Consider the following 26,024-nt stretch of genomic DNA (forward strand, 5'->3'; position numbering starts at 1 on the left):
GCTGGCGCCTAATCATACTTGTATCTTGCAGGTATACTTCATCCCCTCAAAAATAGAATATTGCCTGGTACATAGCGATATCATTCCCTGGCATGCCTTTCCCTCCCCACATAATAATGATTTTTCAGTCCTGCACACCGCACAATCTAGGTGGGCAAGAGATGTATATTTTGCTTCCTTCTCAACAGGGGTTCACATTTCAAGTGGGGGAAATGAGCAGGTGTGTTGGGGGAAACCTGCCTCCTCATAAGAATCTGAAAATGAGAAAGAATTAAATTCTCAATTTCGTCCACCATAACAGGGGTGTTGAAGGTTTTTGGGAGGGTGGAGGTATAAACAGGGCAGGAGGCATCCTTGTTTGCTAATGCAAAAAAATCTTTGTTCCTTCACTTGGGTGATGGTGGAGCTCTGTGATACGGTGATCAGCTGTTGCTCAAACAAGTTCTATAATAAATGGATAAGCTTGCAGCTAAGGTGTTGGTTCGTTAGCTCAAAGCAGCATGGGAAATTCAGCTCCCCTTGCTGTGCCAATCCCTTGCTTCTTGGCCTTACTTCTCACCTTAGTTGGCAGGTTACCATTTTGTGGTGACAGTAGAAACCACAGCTGTCAAAAACTCCCTTCCCCAAACATCTTCAACTTTAAAGAACCTGTGACCCTCCAGTTGCTACATCTACCATCTTCCCTACCATTGAGCATTTTGACTGGTGCTGATGGGAGTTGGACTCTGAACTACATTTGGTGGGCCACAGGTTTCCCAAGTCTGGAATAAACAGCCTCATCCATGTGCTGTTTATATAGCATGCCTTTAATCAGAACATGCATGAAACCCTTGTCGGTACCAGCAGATGGTGAAAATCTTGCAGCCATCTCCTCATGTCAAAGTTTTCTCACTTTCCCATGTCCTTCCAGTGATTAGCAAAGATGTGTAATGTCAGAAACAACATTCTGCAGGAGTATAAACTATTTAGGCTGGAGATATCGTCAGGGATTTGAATTACAGGCTAATTTGATGGAACATAAATAATTGTGCCCTTCACACTGTCACCAGCTTAGTAATGATGATAGAGAAATGTCAACATAAAAAATCAATGCAGAATTTGCTGCTGTTGGTTATTTTCTTTTTTCTTTTTTCTTCGTCTCCAAGAATTAGTTTCCTAGAATCCTAATGTTGCAGAAAGTTTTCTTTTACCAGAAGTACTATAGAAAATACTATTGAAGAAAAATACACGGTATGCCAAACATCCTAGCAGTGTTGGGATAAAGAGGAACACTTGCAAGGTTTCTTCCATGTTTTCCTGCCCTTAGGCAGGTACTGCAGCTACTTCCAGTTCTAAGCAATTTATCCCCATAAAACAAAAGGGGGGAGGGGGGGAGAGAAGCAGCTTCTGATTTCAGACTTCTTTACATCTGAATGGCCTTCCTTCTTCAACACTGTCTTATCAGCTTCTCTGTGTTCTGCTTCTGCACTGTACACCTACTGTTTGTACACTGATAATTGCTGTGGTGCATGCCATAAAACAAAAGTAATCAGACTCCAGATGTTGTTGGACTACAACTCCTAGCATCCCTGACCATTGGCCATGTTGGCTACAGCTGATGGGAGTTGCAGTTCAACAACATCTGGAAGGCACCACCAAAGTATTGAAGTTGCCCTCATGTGGTATATGCATAGCAGTGAGACGTGGTCAATTGCAGATCTCCAGTGTGTGTCATCATCTGTCAATGTCAACACATCTTTATGTCTTCCCAATCACACTTTGCAGTGTTCACCAGGAGGTTCAGGGTGCCAGAATCGGCATGAGCAACTATGATAAAAAGGCAGCAGGATTCATCTGAGTCACTTTTATGCTTTTTACAATATCTGCGTCTGAATAAATCATGCTGCCACTGCTTGATCAGCCCTGGGCAGCTCTTCTAGAAAAGTGTAGAACAGATAATATATCAAGTTGCTGTTCAGATGCAAAACTCTGACCTAGATAAGCCCAACATTTATTATGGACAGGGCTGACCAAGGTCAGTATCACATCACTGGAAGGCAACTGGATTTGCACGGCAGAAGGTGTCAACTTTTGCTGCATCTCTTGACCATCTGCTTTGTGTGAATTTTGCCATGCTTCCATGTCACTACTGGAAGGGCAGGCCCACAGGATGGGCAGGCCCAATCCCTGGCCATTTTTGTAGTCCATGGTTCAGTGCCACAATAAACCACATTGAGGTTCAATTCACATGCACACACCCATTCAGCTTGGCTTCCTCTGTGTGGCGCTAGGGAAGGGTAACCCCTTTATCAACACACAAAGAGGAAACACAGCAAGCTAGTTATGCACAAATTGATCTCAGGCCCACCACTTTAGCTCCTTTTCTTTGGAAAATAAAACCTTTGTACGCCTCCCAAAGCGTTCTCATGGTAGACACAGAAACACTTGGCAGAGCAAGCAAGTGTGATCTCTGATCCAAGTAGCAGAGTTTGACCCACCTGAGTCTTTTTCACCTGCATATCTCAGGAGTCCCTTTATTGTTTTTTTTTTTTCCCCAAACCCCCATGACTGGCTTAAGATTAAATGCTCTCCTTATCGAACAGTTTCCCCCTTTCCCCCGATATTTATTTCTGCCAACATGCCTTTGAAAAGGCATGTGGATGTAACACATGAGAAATAAGCTTTGAAATGTAATCAAGCTCTTGTGGTTTGTGCCAAAGCTGGTGTTTAGGACTGCCTTTAAGGCCCCATTTGCAACAGAAAGATGGGGTACAAATATTGAAGTAAATAAATAGCTTGTTGGCCGGGCCCTCTGGCTAATATGTTGTTCTCCCATCCAGCCCCAACTTAGAAACCATGTAGCTTCACAAGTGCATAGAGTTCATGGTATGAGTATAATGCTGAGAGACAAATATGTATGGTAAAATGGACCTGCTTCTTGTGACCTTCCAGCTGATTATTGTGTAGGCTAGAATCATAGAATCATGTAGGTGGAAGCCTCATCTAGTCCAACCCCCTGCAATGACAAATAGCCATTCAACCTCTGCTTAAAAACCTGTGCACCACCAGTTATGGGAGTCTATTCCACTGCTGGAATTCCACAGCTCTTACTGTTAGAAAGGGCTATATGAAGTACTTGGGGGAACATCCTGTAAATAATAATAATAATTTTTATTTATAGCCCGCCCTCCCCAGCCAAGGCCGGGCTCAGAGCGGCTTACAAACAATAATGGGGAATGAGATACAACTGAGAAAGCCCACTGTCTTTCTGCCACTCTTTGAACTTATGTCAGAGTGGGTATTTGGAGGAGGGCCTCAAATGATGACCTCAGGATCTTGGAAGACACATCCCCAGTCTATAGAACAGTATGGATTTCCTTTGCTTGAGAGTATTGAAGATCTGCCCAGAAACTAAACTTAGCTCCAAATCTTCTGTCTGTGAGACCAGTTGCTTTGAAAATTTTACCCTGTCAGTTCAGGAAACATTCTTTATTACAAATGCATAAAGTAATAATTTATTCAGTGAAAATTAGAAATTTACAGCACAATCCTAACAATGGAGTTAATGGGGTTTGCTCCTGGGCAAGTGGGGTTAAGATTGCTCCCCAGGTTTTCTAAATGTAGTGATTTCACTTAAGCAGACTAAGAAGATCCAAAGGTGGTAATAATAATAATAATAATAATAATAATAATAATAATAATAATAATAATAATACTATATTTGTACCCCGCCCATCTGGCTGGGTTTCTCCAGCCACTCTGGGCGGCTTCCAACAAAGATTAAAAATACATGTATCATGTTGGTTGGGTGCAACCTGCCGTGGGCATTATTGGGGAGCTTAACTGCTTAACTGCAGTCTTGCTGCTGGTGCAGATACATTATATTTATAGCTCACCCCATCCAAGTTATAGCTTGCCTAGATCCACCTTGCACAATCCCTTGCCAACCAAATGCAATTTGAGTAAAAAGGCTTTCTATGTCATAGACTGGTTGTACCCAGAAGAATGGTGGGAGGAACCAGACAGCTGAGAACCTGGGGAGTGGTGGTGGAATGACAATGGGTGGTCAGAAGGAGAAGATGGGGAAGAGAAGGTGTTGGAAGCTGAAAGGGGTAACAGGGCCTCATGAGCTGGGATAGCCTGTGGCAGAGGAATGTCAAGAATCAGGAGCTGAAGCTGGTGAGTGGGAGGAGGGAGGCCACGAGGCAGAGATGGGTCAGGCTGGTGAAGAGTCATAGGTGTCTCTTCCTGCTGCAACAAGTTCCCCTCCCCCCGGTCTCCCAGAACCAGGAGAGGCATGAAAAAGGTAGAGGAGAGATTGGTTGCATGCTGGTGCATTCTCCAATTGCTTGGGAAAAGCCCTGGAGACATAGACTGCTGTGGGGAGGCAGGAACCTTCAATCTCGGCAACTGATTTCATTGAATAAGACCCACCAGGAAAGAGCTGCTGTGCTCAGTAGGCCTGACACGCAGCCAAATCTGTGGAGATTGTGATCTTGCTAATAAAAAGTTAACTCCAACTTTGGACTGTGTGATTACCGACCAGCATGATCTGTGGTGTTATAGCACATTCAGAACATGTCTCTAGGCCAGAGTTTCAGAGCTGAAGAGGCAGCCACTGAGGTCCAAAATTGAGTTTTCATTTGCACAAGGGTCTCATTCTTTAATACATAACAGACCTGAGGAGGCCTGAGGCAGATTGTGTCACGGTCCAGTTTACAGGCGGTTGAAGTCCTGGCGGAGGATGTTGGGACCCGGGGCAAGATGGCAGGGTGAGAGCAAGAACGGGAGTCTGGAAGCCAGGGGTCCGAGGGTCAGGAAGCAAGGAGTCACAAAGTCAAGGGTCTGAGGGGCGACAAGCAAGGAGTCACAAAGTCAAGGGTCTGAGGGGCGACAAGCAAGGAGTCACAAAGTCAAGGGTTCAAGGATCAAGAAGCAAGAAGCCACACGCAGCAAGGCAGGAACCACGTTGCTGTGGCAAAGAGCCGAAGGGAAATGCTGACCTTCTATCCCTTCCCGGCTCTTGCCACCAGGTGCAGTGAGTTACCAAGCGGCCTCACCTGTGCGGCCACGCCTTGCCTCTACAGAACAAGCTTAGGAAGGCCCCAGTCCTGCGAAGCCCTACTGGTCACAGGGTCTGGCTCCTGCATGCACTCCTGACAGATTGACCCAACCCCCCATGTTCTCTGATCAGAATCACCCCCCTCCTTGAAACCTGCCCGCTTGCAGTGGGGGTCCAGCCATGTCCCTTTTGGCCCTGAGAACATTTTGAGAGCATAAGAGGAATGAATGCCTAATTCAGCCTTTCCCAACCTGCTCTTTGCCCCCACCAGCCTCAGCCCGTATAGCTAGATGGTTAAAGACAATGGGAGTTGTAGTCCAGAGATGATGAAAGTGGTTGTGCAGCAAATTCTGAAGGGCACCAGGTTAGAGAAGGTTGACTTAGCTAGCTTTGCACCAGGTCTTTCAGAGCCTTGTAGGTCACTGCTGCCATCTTGAATAAATCAGTTCAGCTTTGCACCAGGTCTTTCAGAGCCTTGTGGGTCACTGCTGCCATCTTGAACAAATCAGTTCAGACACTGGAGCACCAATGTGACATGCCTCTGACAACTCACCCTGTCACAAGGTGGACCACAGCATTAAGTGGTTTCCATAGGTAGTAGCAGTGACCATGAGAAGTGGGAGTGTGAGAGAGAATTAATTTGCTTCTAGGCTCCAGTTTCTTTTTCTTTTGCTGGCTAATTCTCTTGCTCATCCAGCAAAAACAATGATGCATATGACCCCCTCGTCTTTATACATTTCTCTTCTCCTGTTAATTAAACTCCTTGAGCACTGTGCTTGAAAAAGGTACCAAAAGGTGGATATTAATGTTATGTGCTTTGCTTTGTTTTTAAATTCTTGCTTACTAATGCCCCACCTTGAAGTTAAGTACAGTTGCTGTAGGTCATGCTAGTTGCTTGTGCTTCTGAGGACAAGAGCTAAAATAACAGCTTAGTCCACTTACACTGGAAGTGTCTCTGTAATTTTATTGTCACATTTTCCTATTTGCTAATGATGCCTCTGCGATACTTATTAATTTTCCTTTAGAAACATTAAAGAAGGCACTTGAAAATAATGCAAGCTTCAGTGCTTTTTGCAAATAACCACAGTTGTGCTAATTAGTAAAAATAAACAGAGGAGAACAAATTCGCACTTGCATTTCAGTGTCCTGATTTTGTGTGGTGTCTTAGTCATGTGCACATGTACCAAAACCTGACTTCCCAAAACCAATTCTTGCTCTGGGGTTATTTGCACCCATTAGCAGCACTTTTAATTTTTCACTACTATGTATTTTCTATGCATGTCTACTCAGAAGTTTCATTGAGTTCAATGGACCCATGTAAATGTGTATAGGATTGCAGACCAGGGTTGCAAACCTCAGGACACTTACTAAATGGGATTCAGTCCCATTTCACTCTGTGAAGCCTGCATTCTAATAGAAGAAAGCAATTTGAGATGATGTGTGATGAAGGAAGAAGAGGAGTGTAGGAAACTGCCAAGATGATCCATGTTTCTCTAATATGTGGAAACTTAAGGAGTAGTTCAATGGAAAACTGGGAGATGGATATAGAATTTTGTGTTGCATCCATTGTGGAAAGTTAATTTTTAAAAGGAATTAGTTTTACCTCCAGTTCACCTATTCCAAAAAGGAACTAATTCTGTTCTAGTTCAATTCATAATTCATTCACATGGCATCCCCCCCCCCCCCCGGTCCTTAGAATTTTACAAACTGCTTTGCTAAAATGTAAAATATACTTAAGAAGCCTAGGAAAACATCAAAGCACAAAGCACACAAACAGTATAATATTTCTCCCAGCAGTTAAGATCTTAAAATCAGCTTCACTTTTCCGATGGTAAATGTTATTAATTTTATTCAACATCATTTATATACAGCTTGATTGTAAGAAAACCTCTAAGTGGTTTATAAAGGGCAGTGGCCACAATCAATCCCAGAGTTAAGTGCAACGAAAGCCCAATATATATACTTTATTGAATTAAAATTAAAATGGAATTGAATTAACAATCACCCAAAGTTCCACCAGAAAATAAACTTAATTCATGTTCAGTTCACCTGGAAATTATGGGAACTACCTTGAGGCGTAACAGAGAGATTTTTGAATTAATGCAGTTAGTTCATACCAAGCATCGCTACACATCAGAGCACATATAAGTAAACCCCTCCCAAAAAACAAAAACAAAAAAACGCTTTCAAAAGGGAAACTTGGGGTACTCTGGTAGCAATCTTTCTTTAAACAATTCTCATACCAAAACTCCATATTTGCTTTTTACACTTGAGGCAGATTAAGTAGTACTTTTGTTGCTCTGTGTGGGCAGCGGCTGAAGTAGCATCTCTCAGAAGGATTCATGAGTATCCAAGGAAGGTGTCTTTTCTGGATCATGGCCCTTATGGCAAATCCCATATAGCTGCCTACTATATTCAGGAGATTGAGAAATAGGCATAGTTCTACTCCCAGTGACTTTCTTGGAAGATTAAGGAGATGAAAATTATTCAAATATATGAAGCTGATGTATCAGAGCATTTACCAAGACAAGAAATCATCCATTTAAAAACGTATTTTAAGTATGGTATACTTTGACTGGCAGCATCTCTTTAATGTCTGTTGTGAATCCCCTTTTCAGCCCTGCTATCTGAATTTTAACTCAGCATACCGGGGGCTGGACCAGGAACACTTGAATGTAAAAGCTGTCTAGCATGTTGAACTATGGTCTCTTCGCCCAAATTTCTTTCAGCATTTATTTAAATTAATTAGCAGGAAACTTCTAGCGCTCATTATTGTATAAAGTTTGAATCTGGCACAGAAATTAATTGTTTTAAGTAATTAGCAGGAAACTTCTAGCCCTCGTTATTGAATAAAGCTTGAACCTGGCCCAGAAAAGTGAAGTAAGACGGTTATGAGGCTTTCAAGTATTATTCAAGCAGCAAAAGCTTTCCCCTTTATCACACATTTGTTTGTTTGTTTGTTTGATAAAATTTATACACTGCTTGATTTTAGGGGAAAACCTCAAAGCAGTTTACAAAAAAGCTAAAGCAATAAAATTATTGCTAAAAAAAATAAAATACAACACAACTGTGATTTAAAACATACAGAAAGTTAAAAACACCATAAAATAGACTGTAACAAATGAAAACTCCCACAAATTTTATGTTTTGACGTACCTACCTTTCCACATTTAGTACAGTGGTACCTCGGGTTAAGAACTTAATTAATTCTGGAGGTCTGTTCTTAACCTGAAGCCGTTATTAACCTGAGGTACCACTTTAGCTAATGGAGCTCCCGCTGCTGCGCGATTTCCATTCTCCTCCTGAGGTAAAGTTCTTAACCCGAGGTACTATTTCTGGGTTAGCAGAGTCTGTAACCTGAAGCGTCTGTAACCCGAGGTACCACTGTATCTCCTGCAACTGTACCTTCAAAATGTCTGCATGGTGTGAGGTTGTGATTATGCCATCTGGCTGTGCTCCTGGCGTAACCAACCTCAATGCTTTGGAGGTAATGCCAGTATAGTGGCCTTCACCCATAGATCCCAAACACATGAATTGCACATCTATTCCCCCCCCTGTACAAATTGTGGGGTTTCAGGTTACGCATTTAGGGTTCTATAGCTATGCAGGCATGGCCACCAAAGCATGGAAACTGTGTGTCCCAGAAATGCAGATCCTGCCCCTCCCAATCAGTATTCCCCCCATATATACGCAGGTCCCAATTACCAAACAAATGTGTTCCATGGAAACAATTCATTAGGCGAACGTTCGCACAAGTCCATGATTTCCATTATTTCCTATGGAAATATTTATAATCAATAGATTTTCCTGATCTCTTTTCCCATGGTTTCTTCCTGAAATAGCTGCAGCCAACCAGCAAAAGAGAGACAAAGGGGGAAAAATATTTGTCCAATCTCTTCTGCTCTCTGATTCATCCAATCTCCCTCCTTCCCTGCGTGGTTTCTGTTCAGAAATGGCTGCTGCCGATCAGCAAAGCACAAACAGGCAAGGAAATAAGGAAATGGGCAAACGACTAGTCTTTGGATATCTGAATCGGTTGTGTTAATAGCGAGGTTTGGGTATAATTATTTACATATAAATAAGTGAATTTTCGCATAGCGAGCGAACAGATAGCAGGACCTGTGTGAGTGCACTTTGAATATCTGCGCAGGATCTGTACTTCCACTTTCAGGCATTCACTTCTAGTTTACAACAAGTGCTCCAGAAAGCCGATTGTTTAAGCAGTGACACCAAAACGTCCTCCTGACAGACTGAACATTCTTTTCAGCTGTCAGAATGTGACCCAGTCACAAAGTGGTACCGGGAAGGGATTAATAACCTCCCGAGCAGGAAAAAGGAATGGGTTTAACATGTCGTTCACTTTTGGGAGTTTTTCTTTTTGCCAGAGAGTTATGAACTGGAGCTAGCTGAATCGGAAACCATTTTGAATGTAGGATGAAATATTACCCAGAATAAGCAGGAATGAGGAAAGTGGCAAACTGCTGGATTGTAGGTAGTTGAGCATTAAGGCACAGAGCTTCTTTGTTCCTCTGCCATTTAGCAGTCTCTGCTGCATCTGCTAAGAGGAGTCATCCTAGGGGTACTTGTCTTCCTGATCTGCGCCTTTTGTGCAGAGGAAACTGGCTAGAGTCCATCCTCATCTGTAACCAACCAGCAGCCTTGTGGTTTCTCTACAGTTGGCACAGCTTTCAGAGAGCAGTTGCCTTGGAAGGAAAAGCCTCCATGTTCCATTAGCAGTCCCAGGACCAATCTTGTCATGAAACATTATTGTAATGGATGCACAAGAGAGCTAAGGGATGGGACGCCCACAGACAGGCATTGCTTCTCAAAGTGTAACTTCGTGGCCTTGACCTTATATGAGGTTGATTCGTCAGCAGTCGTGGCTTTCTTTTGCAAAGGGCAATTCACCGATGTGAGAGATTTGTGTTAAGTTTGGCAGGCACGCACATTGTGCGCACCGTCATGCGAAAGCCATTAGCAGCACATTAGCCGATTGTCTTGGAGTGCATTAATGAATGCCGTGTCACCAGCATTTATAATAGGTGGGGAACAAGGATATTAATGCCCTGCGCTGCGTTGGTCAAGCTACTCTCAAGTTTATGAGTTCTAACTAAGGGATGACCTTTTTGCATTTATGAAGTTGCCTCATACTGAGGCCAGATCAGTGATAGCCCAACACTGCAGCTCTCAAAGATCTCATGTGCAGGCGTTTCTCAGGCATGATACCCAAACAAAGTCATTAAACTGGCCCTAGCTCAGTTGTAGAACATCAGTTTAGTATTCCGAAATTCTCAGGTTCCACCCCATTCGCTCTGCCAAAGGCAAGGGGAGTAAAAAACAGAGCAACAGCTAGAACACCTGAATATATCAATAGCAGTGTTCGTTGTCACAAGAAAGCTGGAAGGTGACTACCAGCAATCTAGGGCATATATTATGAAACAGCCAAAATCTCTGCGTGAACTAAGTGGACTGAACAAACAACTATGCCTGTGATGTTGTGTTATTTGCTTTTGCAATACCTGGTAGAGGCAGCCGTCCAAAACGGCCTACTTGTCAAGCATTTGAGCACACGGGCAGAAACTCTATTTAACTGCAATCAGAAGACTGCCTTCTTCCCTCCCCCAAGAGATGCTGCCTTCTGCAACTGACTTTGTCTTCCCAGACACTTAAAATAAATTCCACCTAATTGATAACCAAAATTTAATCATAGCAGGATACTTCAAGTTTGCATTCAAATAAGGCTGTCTTTTGTCTAAATAAGTTTCCCTGGGTTGATAATTCATATTTCAGTTCAAAATGTTTAAAAATGGAAGACAGGCAGGGCTGGATGAAATGTAGACTACGTATTACAGTGTGTATTTAATATAAAAGTCATGCATTATTCATTTTTGCAATCTGAATAACTTTGAATTTAGCATTCCTGCTCATCTTTCCTTTGATGAACGATTAATTATTAAAATATAATATTGTCAGCATATGGTACAAAAAATCCTTGGTAGTGGAATATGAGCTTCATTCTACTTCTAGTCTTAGATTAAAAGGAAATATATATTCTCCTTGGTCCAGTTCTGCGGTCCAGTATTTAAAATCACAATGTATAATTTTAAATACCGAGCACAAATTAGCAGTTATACTGATTTTTAGACAGGAACACAAAGAGTTTAACTTACATGCAAACAAAGAGTTACTAGGTGTTAATGAGAATAAAGTATTAGAATGTACAAAGCGACTGCCAAAGACCTCAGGGAATTCCAGCACAATTGAGTGTGTTTGTTGTGCTTCAATAAATATATCTTTGTGTCTCATTTTCAGTACAGTCTACACAACTTCACTCAAGATAGTGTTTCTGTTAGTGATCAAATAACACTCCGACTCAAATATTATTATTATTTATTTTGCTTGAGAAAATGCTATTCTTCTGTAAATGGAACATTCAAGGCTCCGTAGTATTTTGTTAGCGAGTGTGTCACAGGTACCTCTCGGCTACTGCAGAGGATAGAAATCGTGGGTAGCTAATCTGTGTTCCTCTGATGTTATTGGACTCCAATTCCCATCAGCCCACCAGTATGGCCAGTGAGTAAGGATGATGGGAGTTGTAGTCCATTTGGTTAGTCGCTGGTTAGCCACTTCTGATGTAAAGGTTTATACACAAAGAGAGGACCTATGCAAGGATGTGATGTTGCCACTGTTGGGTTAGGTGGGCCGAAGTGCATGCAAGGAACATCCTGTGGGATTATAGGAAGCTGAAGAGCATGGGAAACATCTTGTTAGGCTCTAGGCAGTTAAGGCATCTAATGCAGATGTGGGAAACTTGCAGCTCAAGGATGAAATTCCATGTGGTTGGGTGGAGGGGAGCCTGGGCGAACCAGAGGAGTGCAGGAAGTCAATAAATGGGGAGATGTAGGCTTGCCATATTTCTGGACACCCTCAAAATTGTTGAGCCTTTTTAAGGAAAACATCGAAAATTATGACCCCACGTAAGAAGGCCACCCCAGAGCCCAATACCCGCCCTGGATTCCCTGCCTTCTCACTGTGGCTCCTCTTCAAACCAGCTTTCCCTTTCCACTGCTGCCCGCAAGGAGCCCAACCAACCTCCTGGACCATAGAGTCGCCTCAGGCCAGGAGTGGAGGATGGGGGGAGCGCAGTCCGCTAGGGCTACAGGCCGCCCAACCTCCCTGGATCACAGAGTTCATGAAGAGTGAAAGTGATTCTCTTGCTTCCAGTTTCTGGAATAACACACTTGCATATGAGCCTGTGTTGCCTCCTTCTTGCCTGCAGGAGACAGTGGGAGCCATTGGACAGCAGCGCTCTCACCTTGTGGCTGGGCGGGCAGGCTCGGAGACGTAAATGGCGGGTCCAGGCACCTGGGAAAGACATGGCAGGTGCTGAAGCACCGCTGCAGCCTAGCATGCCACCCGCACCTCGGAGAAGCAGTTCCCTGACTGTGCGGCTCTACATGGCCAAGCGAGGGAGGCAGTAGCCAGCACCAATAGCAGCGGTGCCATGGGCAGCTGGAGCCCTCACTGTGCGCCCCACACAAAAAAACCAGGGGGGGGGAATCCCCATTTTAGGCATCCCATTTCTGTACATGTCTGGAATTTTCTGGATTTATGGCAAGCCTAGAGAGATGGAGCCAAAATGCATAGAGCAATGGAAGAGGGAATGGAGAAAAACCCTCTTCCGCCCTCTGGCAAAGTGACCTCTTCCTCACCCAGCAGGGAATAATGAGAGAGAAGAGAGGGTATCAGAAATAGAGAGAGATAGAAAAGGGGGTGGTAGGGAGGGAGAAAAGGGGTGTCTACCACTGTCTCTGGCCTTACCCAACATTAGCATGTGTGTCCTGTCAGACTGCCCCAAGGGAATGCCCTTGGCATTAAAAAAAGTTTCCCACAGCCCTGATCTCGTCTCAAGGCAAACTTTCCCCTCTCCCCATCCTCAAATTCCATATATATTATATTGCATTAGTTTTTCATCAAGGTGGCAGTGGTTCTTCTTCATCAGTGGTTCTTCCCTGGACAGTCCCCGTCACTTGCCTAATGTCCAAGCCAGCAGCAAACTTGACCACAGCTCTGAGTGGCCTTGTTCTCTGCGAGGAATATAGCTGGATGGTTTACCACCTTTAAAAATAAAAGAAGATTCAATATGCAGGCCCGGTAAGAGAAAGGGTGTACAGAACCTACAAAGATTCCAGGGCACTTTCCTTAACTTCTGTTTGCCTCATTTAAATTATCTATTTTATGTCCCTCCCTACAGTTAGCCTATATGATATACCATAAGGATGTTTGCATGCTACATTCAACAAGCACACAGTCTTTGTGGCTGTGTACACAAACAGTTTGAGCTTTACCGTTGTGCATTCATTCACATGTAACATCTACTGAGTGTATAGTCTTATGCAGCTGTGTACAGATATTTCACACAAGCTCCTATAGATGCACAGAGACAGCTTTTCCCTACACTCAACATAATGTGTGAACAAGCCTTGTACAATGAGGGAGAGGGGCAGGAAGAGGAACCCTGACCTTGTGGGAAAAGCTGTGGGAGAGTGAAGGTGTATGATTAGAACATTTAAAATAATAAAATCCATACATGTCTTGGTACTACATAAGAAACTAGTCTAGGGCCTCCTTGTAGTGGGGTAAAGATAGAGGTGAAAGCTGCAGTCATAGGGAAAGGCAGCAGGAGAAATCCTTCAATAATTTGACCTTGTTTTAGGGAAGGAGGCTGCAGAGGGGAAGCGAAACACCAATAACTGAATAGCAGCTGATTGAATCAGTCATTGGGGCTGTCCTCAGTTTTGTGCAAATAAGAAGACAATTCTGTGTCTCGTTTTGGGCATCTTGTTTTGAAGCTAGGAGGAGAGTTTATTCTGCCCTCATATCCCCAGAGCAATTCCTTAGCCTGGATTTAATTCAGACATATGCTAACTGCACACTTCTGATTTTATTCCCCCTTTTTAATGATCTCAGTTTGGCAAGATTTGTATGTATACCAATTAGCAGCCTATTTTGAAAATGAAATGAAGGATGAAAAGCACTCGTGCTGCATTTTGCACATTGGGTAAGCACGTCTCCTACATGGAGATTATCTCTCTATAGGAAAACTTTTAATGTGTGAAGTGCCCCTGGGCCACAGGAAGAGAAACGGTACTTTCAGAAGAACCACCTGCATTAGTTACACCTGGGGAAGCTTGAATTTCCTCCCCTTTCCCTTGGCCTAAGCCAAGGAAGCGATGAGAACCATGATGAAAAGATGAATCGCACTAACTCAAAGTGTCCATTCAAATCGAGAAGGCTAGACACTCAGCAATCAGACACAAAGTGCCTCTGAATAAGGTGAATTCATTTTTAGTTGTCATCCTACTTGCTGCCACTGATATACCCGTTCTACATGAATTTGCCTAATGGAGGGGTAGAATTCTCAAGAAGAAAGAAAGTCCCCACAATTGATATGAGACAGCAGACACAGTACAGGTGGGGCCCATTTTAGGCACGTCCAATTGATGTGCAACCACTGATAGGCGGGTCCTTTTAAACCTGGAAGAGGGAGAAATGGGGGTGGAACAGGGAGGAGCCGGAATAGGCTTATGCATGCTCCACCAACACACACGGGGGCCAGGAATGGAACCCCTGCGCATCATCTAGTTCAAACCCAGGCCAAGAGGTAAGTGAAACAATCATACAGCAGCAACACACCTGAGGGTTCTGGAGCCAGCTTTTGGGATAGTGTGTGGATAGTTAATGTTAAGCAGGCACCTTTGCTGTATTATTTTTGATGTCTGCAAAAAAAACACAACAAAAACATTTTTGTGTAGGCAAGCCCTACCCACAATTATAATTTTATTATGCATCTTTGATGCTTTTGAATTATGGTGCTGGGGAAGACTCTTGAGAGACCCATGGACTGCAAGAAGATCAAACCTATCCATTCTTAAGGAAATCAGCCCTGAGTGCTCACTGGAAGGACAGATCGTGAAGCTGAGGCTCCAATACTTTGGCCACCTCATGAGAAGAGAATACTACCTGGAAAAGACCCTGATGCGGGGAAAGATTGAGGGCACAAGGAGAAGGGGACGACAGAGGACGAGATGGTTGGACAGTGTTCTCGAAGCTACCAACATGAGTTTGACCAAGCTGCGGGTGGCAGTGGAAGACAGGAGTGCCTGGCATGCTGTGGTCCACGGGGTCACGAAGAGTTGGACACGACTAAACGACTAAACCACAATCTTTGTTTTTAATCTGTTGGTTTTATTTATATTTGATAAATTTCATTATGGTTTTAAAGTTTGGTTTTTTAAAATCATTTTCTTGCAAACATTTGTTCAAGAAATATAACGCACAGAGCCTGAAATTGTTGGAATTTGTATAATTTATATATTCTTCACAGGAGTGCTGTGGACATACCTAAGGATCAATATACTTATCTGAACAAATTGAGCAGTGCTGTTCAAGAGACACTATATAGTAATCATCTGAGGAGCTTGCATCAGCTTTTTGTGAGCAAGTCTTCACATCCTGTTGATGTCTTCCAGCAAATTGTCACAGAACTCATGTCCAGTTTGATAACTTTTACAATTACCAAGTACACACAATCAACACATATTGGCTGGTTTGACAAAGTGGCTAAAAAAGTTCTGGTTTAGGCAATTAGGAATTTGCATAAGAATCCACCAGGGGAATCAATGAAAAATTTGATCAAACATAGATAGGAATACAAAAAAGTCTTTTAAAAATAAATATCTGCTCGAAAACAATAAAGCTTGAATATATGAAAAACCAGTGGCAGAAATTGGAACAAGCAGTAATGAAACAGAGGGAAGACAAATTCTGGGAACTAATGGCCTGGGGTTTAAATGAAGTGAGATCATCACAGGAAGCCTCAATTCATGCCTCTGATTCGATTAAATATTTCTCCAATACATTTGGTGGTCATTCTGGACAATCACATGTACCAAGATTGTATAACTTACCTGGATGGCAACCGGTCTCCTGCAATGCGATAAAAGCCCTTATTCCTACCTGAAAATTTAAAAAAGCTCCTGGAGAAGATATGCTTCCATCAAAGCTCTATAAGGAATATAGTCTCAAATGCCTTGGCTCCCAAACAAATCAGCTCCCAAACGATCGAAACCCGGAAGTGAGTGTTCTAGGTTTCGAACGTACTTTTTGAAGCCAAATGTCTGACGGGGCTTCCACGGCTTCCTGCAGCCAATCAGAAACTTTGGTTTCTGAATGTTCTGGAAGTCGAATAGAGTTCTGGAACGGATTCTGTTTGACTTTCAAGGTACAACTGTACATAGAATGGTGGGTGCCTATCCTGGCTGGTTTATTTACCACGATAAACAACATGGGCCAAATGCCCTCTAGATGGAAAATGGGTATCATTTTCTCAATTTATAAAAAAAGGAATAGTTTTTGGATCCTTCCTATCGGCCAGTTAGGTTGTTAGACATCTGCTCAAAGCTATATTCTTGATATATATTCTTGATATATCCTTTAAAAATTATCAGACTGGTTGCAAAATAACAGCCTTATTCATGACAAACAAGTGGAATTCAGCGGACACAGTACCATTGATTAATGTTTTACTCCGAAACATATTATAAGGAACTATACTAAGAACATTAAGAATAATCTTTCTGTCGCCTTTATTGATCCTTCTGCTGCATTCCTCTCTGTTAATCAAAACAGACTGTGGGAGAAATTTTCAAGTTGCTAACATTGACTGCAGACTTCTGCTATTGATCCAATAATTATGCAGCAATACAGAAATGAGGGTCAGAATAGGTTTAAATGGTGATGTGACTGATGCTTTTAAAATGTCACAAGGAGTGAAGCAAGGTTGTATTCTGGCTTCCACTCTTTTAAACATTTATATTAATGATTTGGTGCCATATTGTGCCAATGCAAACTCCCCCTGTCCAGTAATTAGGAACAGAAAGATCTCAGTATTGATGTATGCAGATAATTTAGTGCTCTTCTCTTTTTTTCCAAATTGGGCCTCAAAAATCTTGTGGGAGGTCTTTCAGTACATACTGTAAACAGGAAAGCCTATCTATAAATTACTCTTAAAACCAAGATTATGATTTTTGGCGATCACAGTCCTAGGTATGAATGGTGCGTATATCAGCAAGCTATGAAACAAACTCACTCTTACAGATACCTGGATGTACTCAGGTGAGACTATTGGAAGCTTCATATGGAGGCAGTTAGAGTCAAGGCACAAAAAACCATAGGGGCATTGATGAAGTTCTGTTACAATAATTGAATCTGCCCTAAAGGTATTTGGTGGCAAAGTGCTTACTCAAATGCTTTATGGTACTCTGTGCTGTTGATATTCCTGATGGTAGAGATCATAGCTTCCAAAAAATGGTGTTGAGATCTGGGGCTCTGATCTAAGCTCCATTAAAGTTTTAGAAACTGTGCAGAGTATATATATTTTCAGAAGCTATACTCTCTACCATCCGGAATATCAGCAAGAACAGACGGCACGCGGGTATTAAAAAAATTGCTACTATGCCTATTGAGCATATTCCTGTACTGTGTTATATGGAATTGGGTGATAACCAACTCAGGAAAGCAAGTCAAGCTGTATTAGACTATTACTGTTTTCCAAAACCGAGCTCTGCTTTGATCTTGAGTAAGTGTCAACTAAGGGACCGCCTCTTCTGGATAGAATCCAGAAGGGACCTCCAACTAATTAGAAATAACGGATTTTCCCCTTGGTATCCTGAGAACAGAGCATTTTAGAGCTTGTTATCTGACCAAACTTTCACTGGTTTCTTAAGAAAGGCCTTTACTGAGCTGCGTTTCCAAGGTACCTTCTGCAGTCTTAGATGGTTTCCCCAACAAGGCCAACCTTCCTGTTGGTTTTTGTGGTCAACCTCAGGTGGAATAGGTCACTCGTTATCTGTTAGCCTGCCCCTTATACGTATTGGCCCGAAAATAAGCCACACTCGAATATAAGACGCACCTTTAAAATTGGAGGGGGGAGAGGGAAAAAAGAGAAAATGCCTGAATATAAGCCACTCCATTCCTTGCTGCTCCTGTCTGCATACTTGGGGGGGGGGGGGAGTTGCGCTGCGTTGCTGGCGGCCTTTCCCCTTCCTCGCTCTCTCCCATCCTGGCCATGGGTGAGGACAGGGGACCACACACGGGGCGGGCACTGTTTTGCCACGCTTCTGGCGCTGTTTGCCCCGCACTCCTGGCTGCGTACCATAAGGTTGTGAATATAAGCCACACTTCAACTTTTCACGGTCGGAATTTGGGGGGAAACTGAGGCTTATATTCAGGCCAATACAGTATAGAGGTCCAAGAGATTGCCTTCTGAAATCTTTTTTCACACAAGCAGGCAGGCAAACCCTGACAGAAATGGTGACAGTAGTAGCTCTGTAACACATGTGGCCCAATGTGTACCGGCTGCAAAACATATCAGAAAAGGGAGTCAGATTATATCACTATACAGTGCTACCTCAGGTTACATACGCTTCAGGTTACATACGCTTCAGGTTACAGACTCTGCTAACCCAGAAATAGTGCTTCAGGTTAAGAACTTTGCTTCAGGATGAGAACAGAGATCGTGCTCCGGCGCAGCAGCAGCAGGAGGGCCCATTAGCTAAAGTGGTGCTTCAGGTTAAGAACAGTTTCAGGTTAAGAACGGACCTCCGGAACGAATTAAGTACTTAACCTGAGATATCACTATAAATTGTTGCAGTGGTGCAGAGGTTTAATCTGAAATCAAGCTGGATTTGTGTTTGTTGATGTCTTCCTCTTATATCATGGATGTTGGCAAATAGAATTTTAAAAAGGCAAAATAGTATTAGAATTGGATCTGTCAGAGATGCACAAGGGAAAGTGTTTTAATGCTCAGAAACTTGGCAAAGTCTTTTTTTATATTATGGAATTTTATATTATGGGTGTATGTTCTGTATTAATTTATGAACTATTTGTTACAGTTTTTTTGCAAACCCCTTGGAGGTTTTCCTGATTATTCAGCATATAAATCTTGTTTAAATAAATAATCTTTCAGTAAACTGAAAGTTAATTTTCAATAGATAATTACATCTCTTGTTTTCCGTTAACACAGGGACCCCAAGGTAATAGCTTGGCAGGTTGAGGCTACCCTTTAAAATGACTAGGTAGCCCTGAATTCCTTTCCACCATGGCTTAATCCTTTTTGAAGCCATTGCGCTAGTGATCATCATGCATTGCACGAAGGAAGACTTAGATTCATCCATTTTTTAACTTGGAAATCTTCCTACAGTATATGCTTCCTAAAGCCTGCTGAACATATTTGATGTTACACTACCTGGAAGAAGAAGAGAAGAAGAAAAAAGGGGGGGGGGATCTGAAGATTTCATTACACAAGATAACAAGATTATCTTGTTGCTCCTTATCTGACTAAATATATAAAAACATCTCCAGAAAGAATCCAGTGAAAGCAGCAAGGCAAAGGAAATAAGCTTGCACAGCATGGGAGAAGTTCCATTGTTGCGAGTCGGAACCAACTCTAGGCATAAAGCACTTAATAAGAACCTTGCTGTTACCTTTTTCATAGCAATAGTAGGGGATTTGGCCAGTTAATCGCAAGAACCGCAGGGGATGCCGGTGAAAGAACAGTGGAGATCTGTTATTGCCAGTGGCTGTTCCTTCCCCTTTTGTTTTGTTTTGTTTTTGTCTTCTGGATTTTCCAAAACGTAGATTTTAGCAAAGTTGATGAACGTCAGCAGATTTCACTTTGCTGACTAAAGTGCTTATCTGAAAATGAAATTATGTCCCTTTTCCTCTAAGGTGTGGTCTGTAAAAAGAGGAGTGTAACACGTTAATCCCCAAACTGATGACAGTATGTTTCATGTGGAGTTTGTGAGCTGTTTTAATTTAAAGTGGCCTCGCCCAATTTTGTAAGTGTCAGCTCCAAGATAAGATTTGATGGTAGTATTTGCAGTGGAGTCCTTGCAGTGGAGGATTGTGGTGGCATGACCTCAGGCCAAGGATGTGGCTATATGATGAGCCTAGAGGTTCGTCCTGCTCCAGAGCCTTTGTGGAAGTAATGTAAGCAGGGAGGGTTATCTGGAGCCTGCGTTGCAGATGACTTCTTTCAACAATTCACCCTTATCCCCCGATTGTGGGGTGTCATGATTCCATGTGGGAGAGAGAGAGAGAGAGAGAGAGAGAGAGAGACTCTGTGTGTGTGTGTGTGTGTGTGTGTGTGTGTGTGTAAATAATATAACAAAGCACCTCACTCACAAATTCTGTAGATTAGAGAAGCCACAGAAGCGAGATACTTTTCCATCCCTTCTCACTTTGGCTATAGCATGGCTATAACTAGCATCTCTCTCTACCTTGCTTGGCAGACCTGAATAAGTCTCTCCTCTTCTGAAGGCTGTGCAAATTCTGCAGTTTGCTGAAGAACAAAATGGCTGCTCAAGCCATGATGTTTCCCTCCTCCTTCCTGTAACATGACTTGCCAGGCCCAGGCAGCCCTTTAAACATCCGTGCTTGTGAGCTCCTGATTCTTCATGCTGTGTGTGGTCTTTTCTCAACACTGAGAAAAGAATATCCTGTAGCCAGGTTGCATGCAGTCTAGCTGTATGTCTCTCATAGATCTCAGTGCACCTTCACCCTCACCTTCACCCTCACCATGGCTGAGGACAGTGCTGTTTTTCTAGAAAAAGAGGTGTCAGAACTCACCAAGAGCATCTTCCTCATTTTCTTAGAATGGCCAATGGTGCCCACCTGAGAGGCGCCAGAACTGAGTTCCGGTGGGTTCTAGCCAAAAACAAGCCCTGGCTGAGGCGACCTCTTTATTTGCCAGCTGTGAGAAGAGGAGGGTGTGAAACATAAAATATATCTGTTCTAAGAGTTCTAACACTAACGGTTGTCATGTCAGTTGTGCATGGCCCACTCCAGCACCAAAACCTGTGAATTATCATTTGCTATTGTGGGTAAGGTCTTTGTGTTGCCTTACGTTCCTTAAAGCTGCTCATATTATTTCCTAAGGTTAAAGAAAAAGGCAGGTAGGAAGGAAAGGTGAATCTGATACCCCTGTTTTCATGATGAGGGATGGACACCGTAATATTTCATGGACTTCATACCACACTTGACAGCATGTTTTCTATGAAGTAGGTCCCTCTGCATTTAATGAGGCTTGCTCGAGTGTAGGTGGGTATAGGCCCTCACATAGTTTTCTTTTCCCTTTAATATTGGAATGTTTTCAAAGCAACCTCCAAATTCTTACAGTCATAGAGGAATGTTTGACAAAGGTATGGCAGAACTGCTGAAAGGTAGCCCAAAAAGATTGGTTGTGTTTATTCGTTTGTTGTTCCCTCAATTGCTATATATTTTTTTATATCTGCGCATTTCAAAGGGGTTCACCTTTGTCACATTTGAGTTGTTTCACTTGTAACAGGAAGGTTGTTTCAGAGGAATAATTTTTCAGCATAGTTCTAGCTGGGCATGCACCAAGTTTGTGAAAACAGTATGTATATTATGTTAATTACTTGCACTTGAAATATGCAATTTGGTGCGACTTCTGGCTTGTGATACATATCTGATGTAGAAATATCGTTCCAGTGCTGAACAAGTTGCTCACCTCTGCTCCACATGAAATAAATCATATTTGGCACTTGCTTCAGCTATCAGTCTAGTCCAGCTGATGAAGATTTGATCTGGACTTGGCAGACCTGATCTGAATACCAAACACCGTGAATTTATAGTCACACTCTCCGAGCCGTACTTGTCCGGGTGGATGAACTGACCATTATAGAAAATGGTTTGCATGCTAAAAGGGTTAGAAAGATGTTAGAATTTCGGCAAATATGACAGCTGGTGGAATCAAGTGGCTAGAGTGCCAAGACGTCTGAATTCAAATCCATGCTCAATTCATGAATCCATTGAGCCATCTTGAACAAAGAACGGCCTTGCCGTCTGTTTCTTATATAAATATCGGGCAGTCCCATCGGGGGAGGAGAGCTGTATGAAGAGTCTATCTATGTAACATACTTGAAAATGTTAAGAATACTAAAGAGTGTGGAACATCTGAGATTTTCTAACATTTTTGTGTAGAATCATAAAATCATAGAATTGTAGATTTGGAAGGAACCCCAAAGGCCAACTGGGTCAACCTCCTGCAATGCAGAAGTCTCACCTAAATCATATGTTACAAGTGGCCATCCAACCTCTGCTTGAAAGCCTCCAGGGAAGGAGAGTCAACCACCTCTGGCAGAAGTCTGTTCCACTGCTGAACAGCAGTTCCACTTACTGCCCAGCATTGGCTAGATCCTGATTTGGCTTGGAGTGCTACACTGGGAAAGGGTGGAGTAAGTAAGGCATCAATACACACATCAGCAATGGGTTCTGCAGCTGCCCAAGGATGCCGGTTCCTGATGCTGGTCCTAAGTGTGCCAATGCACTAAAAATGAAAGAAGAGTCTGCTGGATCAAGCCAAAGGCCCATTTGGTCCAACATCCTGTTATCACAGTGGCCAATCAGGAGAAGCCTGCAAGCACTTTCCCCATTTGTGATATTCAGAGACTTGTTGCCTCCCTTAGAGGAAGTAGAACCAAGCCATCGCGGCTAGTAACCCATGTGTTTAAGGAGCCTTCTTTAAGTAGCAGGAAACCAAAATCACAGGATATGGCTGGAGGCGTGTAAAATATATTCTGACTAATTTGTGTTGCCCATCACTTTAAAATCACACCATTTTGCTTCTGCCTTTATTTTTACAGAGAAAGAGACCTTCTTGGACCCTTTCGTCTTGAGGGAAGTCCTGCCAGCATCTCTGGGAAGTTATTATCGGTATACAGGGTCACTGACCACCCCTCCGTGTAGTGAGATTGTGGAATGGATTGTTTTTCGCATGCCTGTTCCTATCTCTTATCGCCAGGTAGGTTTGAATCCACAAAGAGTTTGCCTGCTTCATTGTTTTTTTACTCCTTGCTTTTTTCCACCCAGTCCCTGATACTTAAGCTGCATCTAGATTTCCGATCCTTTTCATTTTGGGCATGGCCCATAAAATTGAATTTTTAGGAGGAGGAATGCACAAAAAAATATTGTTGATGGAAAAGGAAGTTGGCTAATTTTGTTTTATTGTTCTCTGAGCATGAGCCGCTCGACACGAGAAGATAATAGAACATGACATTCTATTTCCTTCCAAATGATCTTAGCTATTATCATTCTGTTCAGATACATTTGAACTGTGGTCTAAATATTTACACAGAATCCTTTCTTCTTTCACTCTCTTCATGTTTCTTCTGTGACACTCAGCTAAGTACACAGACACAGATTTAGTAGTTTGGGCTAATTACGGAAGGAAAGTAATGCTTTAGTTAATTTACCAACTTTGTCTGTTGTTGTTTTTACAACATCACAAAGCTGCCATTAGTGTGCCTCTGGAACGAGAACCTTAAAATGAATGCATAGGAGGCCTTGCTGTAGATCAAGGCAGTGAGTGGCATTTTCATTGAGAGACATCCCTGAGTAATAACGTGGAAATATGCAGCTAAATGTTTAACAATTAAAAAGGCTTTGACATTTAAAACCTTTGTTTTCAAAATGTCTCCTTGCTAAAGTCTACCCTGCCTTTTATTTGCTTGTGTTAATACACCTCATTGCAACAGAGGCATCTGAGAGGGAACTGCTCATGTAAATAGTCACTTGATCTTACCGAATGAATGAGTGTAAATATTCAATAGCTCCCCCTTGACAGAGGTAGATGAACGCAACAAGACAACAGTGAAGTCCACTGCTTCTCAGTTGTTTTACTCGGAGGACACTCCAAATCATTTACCTTTTCCCAGTTTCTTGCCCTGTCCTATCTCCAGAATCCACGGCTGTCAAAGAAATGGATTAGATCTAATCAACAGGTGTATTTTCTGTTTGGTTATGGAGTTCATTCCTGGCTATTACAATGAGTCCCTCTTCTCATAATCTAAAACTGATTGAAGCATAATTCAGGGAACTCACAGAGCCCAACCTTCCTAGCTGCAGCCAGGAACACATCTTTGCTTGAAAAATGTAAGCTGCTGCCACTGTTATTATTCATTCCATTAGTTTTCCTCTGAATTTTTTTTTTTCATATTCACCACAGCCCACTTCAGGAAAGTGTTTACACACTTTTATACCTCTGTGGCTTACAGGTTGTCGGCGTTTTAATGAAATGTTTGACTTGACAGAGTTTGCCAACGCAAATACATAAAAATGCAGTCTACATATGCAATTGCATTATACATCCTGGAAAATATATTGCCATTTTTATAGGTTGGTTCTGGAAATGTATTAGAAACAAATACGGTTTGATCTTGAACAACCTGGTGCTTTCAAGGGCCTGGACATTTTGGGTAAAAATCAAAATTGCTTCATCAGTTTCACTCATGAAGGTAGTTCTTCAAGCAATGGAAAATAAATGAATTTTTAAAGTGTTTGTCAAAAACAATTTGCAAGCTTGGTTTGTGTGTGTGTGCGCACACACACGCACACACAAACATGCTTTTCACTGCACATGGCCTTCTTTTGCCCAGTTTTCTATGACTTGTAATTGGATCTAAGTGCAGACGATCTTTCCTCTTAGAGATGAAATCTGGCACAGCAAAGAGCTGTGTCAGACATGTGGTTCAGTGCCTTTGCCAGCTTGAGGCTCTTGTTGCTTTGGATTATTATTACCCTAAGGTCCCAGGGTGGGTTACGACAGCTAAAAGACAATATTAAAAAACAGTTTAAAACCACTTATAGTCTATGAAGTAAGTTGGGTCCTAAAAATATACATCTCACATGTGAAAAGCCAAGGTAAAGAAGTGCATCTTTTCCGTCTTCCGAAAACTGTGTTATGAAGTTACCCTATGCACCTCTGTAGTGAGGGAGTTCCACAACCCTAACTCCAGCACAACCTCATAGCTGACTGATGCTGATGAGAGTTGTCATCTAAAACAGCTGGAGGGCACCAGGTTGGCAAAGGCTGAAGTGGAGCATTAGGGAGCTTGAAAGGAGCAAGATCCATTTCCAGCTTTGCCCCTATCTTCAGAGTGGTAGTCGTCCCCCCTCAATCTCTCTTTTTAGCTCCTTCTTCATTCTGTCCATCTAGCGCTAAGTTTGTTATCTCTGTGTGGCAGGGCCAAGCTTTTATAGTATCTACAGCTTGCAGCACAATAGGTCCCTCCACTCTAGCAACCGCTGGCCCTTCTAGATACTGCTGTAAACACAAATAATGGAAAGATGGAATGGCTGTGTGCTGAGCTGTGATTTGTGTATTGAATGTGTGCCCCTCTTCTGCAGGATAATAGTAAAACACACATACACAATGCCTTATAAAACAAAAGAGGGGGCTGTATATATCTGTGAGTACATACAGTACAGAGAGGCTCGGAAAGAATATTTTTCTTGCCTCTTCCAGACACTAACTTTGTAGAGGGTTTCTAAAGTGTTTGCTCGCTTGGCAGGCTAAAAATGGGGCTAGATAAAGCTGTTGGCAGTGATTTCAGCGGGCAGCCTGGTTTCCTGTTTGATTTATCAGTCTTGGCATCAGTACTTCCTGCCATTTTGCATTCTTATCAGCTGCCCAGATTTTGCCACATTGGTTTTCCCCCCCTAATTAATGCCCCCTCCTTTTTCCCCCTTCTTTTTTCTTTCCCCTCATGCTGGTTTGCTACATTCAGCTGGAAGCATTCTATTCCATATTTACCACGGAACAGCAAGACCACGTCAAGTCTGTGGAATACCTGAGGAATAACTTCCGGCCTCAGCAGAGCCTCAACAACAGGGTAGTTTCCAAGTCTGCTGTGAAGGACGCTTGGAGCCAAATTACAACCAGCAGCTTTGAAAACCCACTTGGCACCGAAGCCTCCAAAGGTAAAATGGGGTACACCATTTAAAACAAGGGGAAATGTTGTGCCTTTAGCTCTTTTGGGGTTTTTCTTCACACAAGCTATTCAGGGCTGCATAAATATACTGTTGCACCTTACTGCGAATATGCTTTGTTTAAAAAGCACAT

The 26,024-nt window shown here is 42.6% G+C and overlaps 1 protein-coding gene across 5 annotated transcripts in view; it reads left to right on the forward strand.

The window, feature by feature from the left end:
- Positions 1-26,024, forward strand: part of PTPRG (protein tyrosine phosphatase receptor type G) — a 518,906-nt gene that overhangs the window by 383,029 nt on the left and 109,853 nt on the right. For all 5 annotated transcript variants that reach the window (XM_083424609.1, XM_083424610.1, XM_083424611.1 and 2 more), the window contains exons 7-8: positions 22,768-22,925; positions 25,690-25,882. In XM_083424609.1, coding sequence (XP_083280735.1) covers positions 22,768-22,925; positions 25,690-25,882 — 351 coding nt within the window. The remainder of the gene's footprint in view (positions 1-22,767; positions 22,926-25,689; positions 25,883-26,024) is intronic.

This window comes from Podarcis tiliguerta (assembly GCF_965153285.1).
Source record: "Podarcis tiliguerta genome assembly, chromosome: 2".
Classification (NCBI taxonomy): Eukaryota; Metazoa; Chordata; class Lepidosauria; order Squamata; family Lacertidae; genus Podarcis; species Podarcis tiliguerta.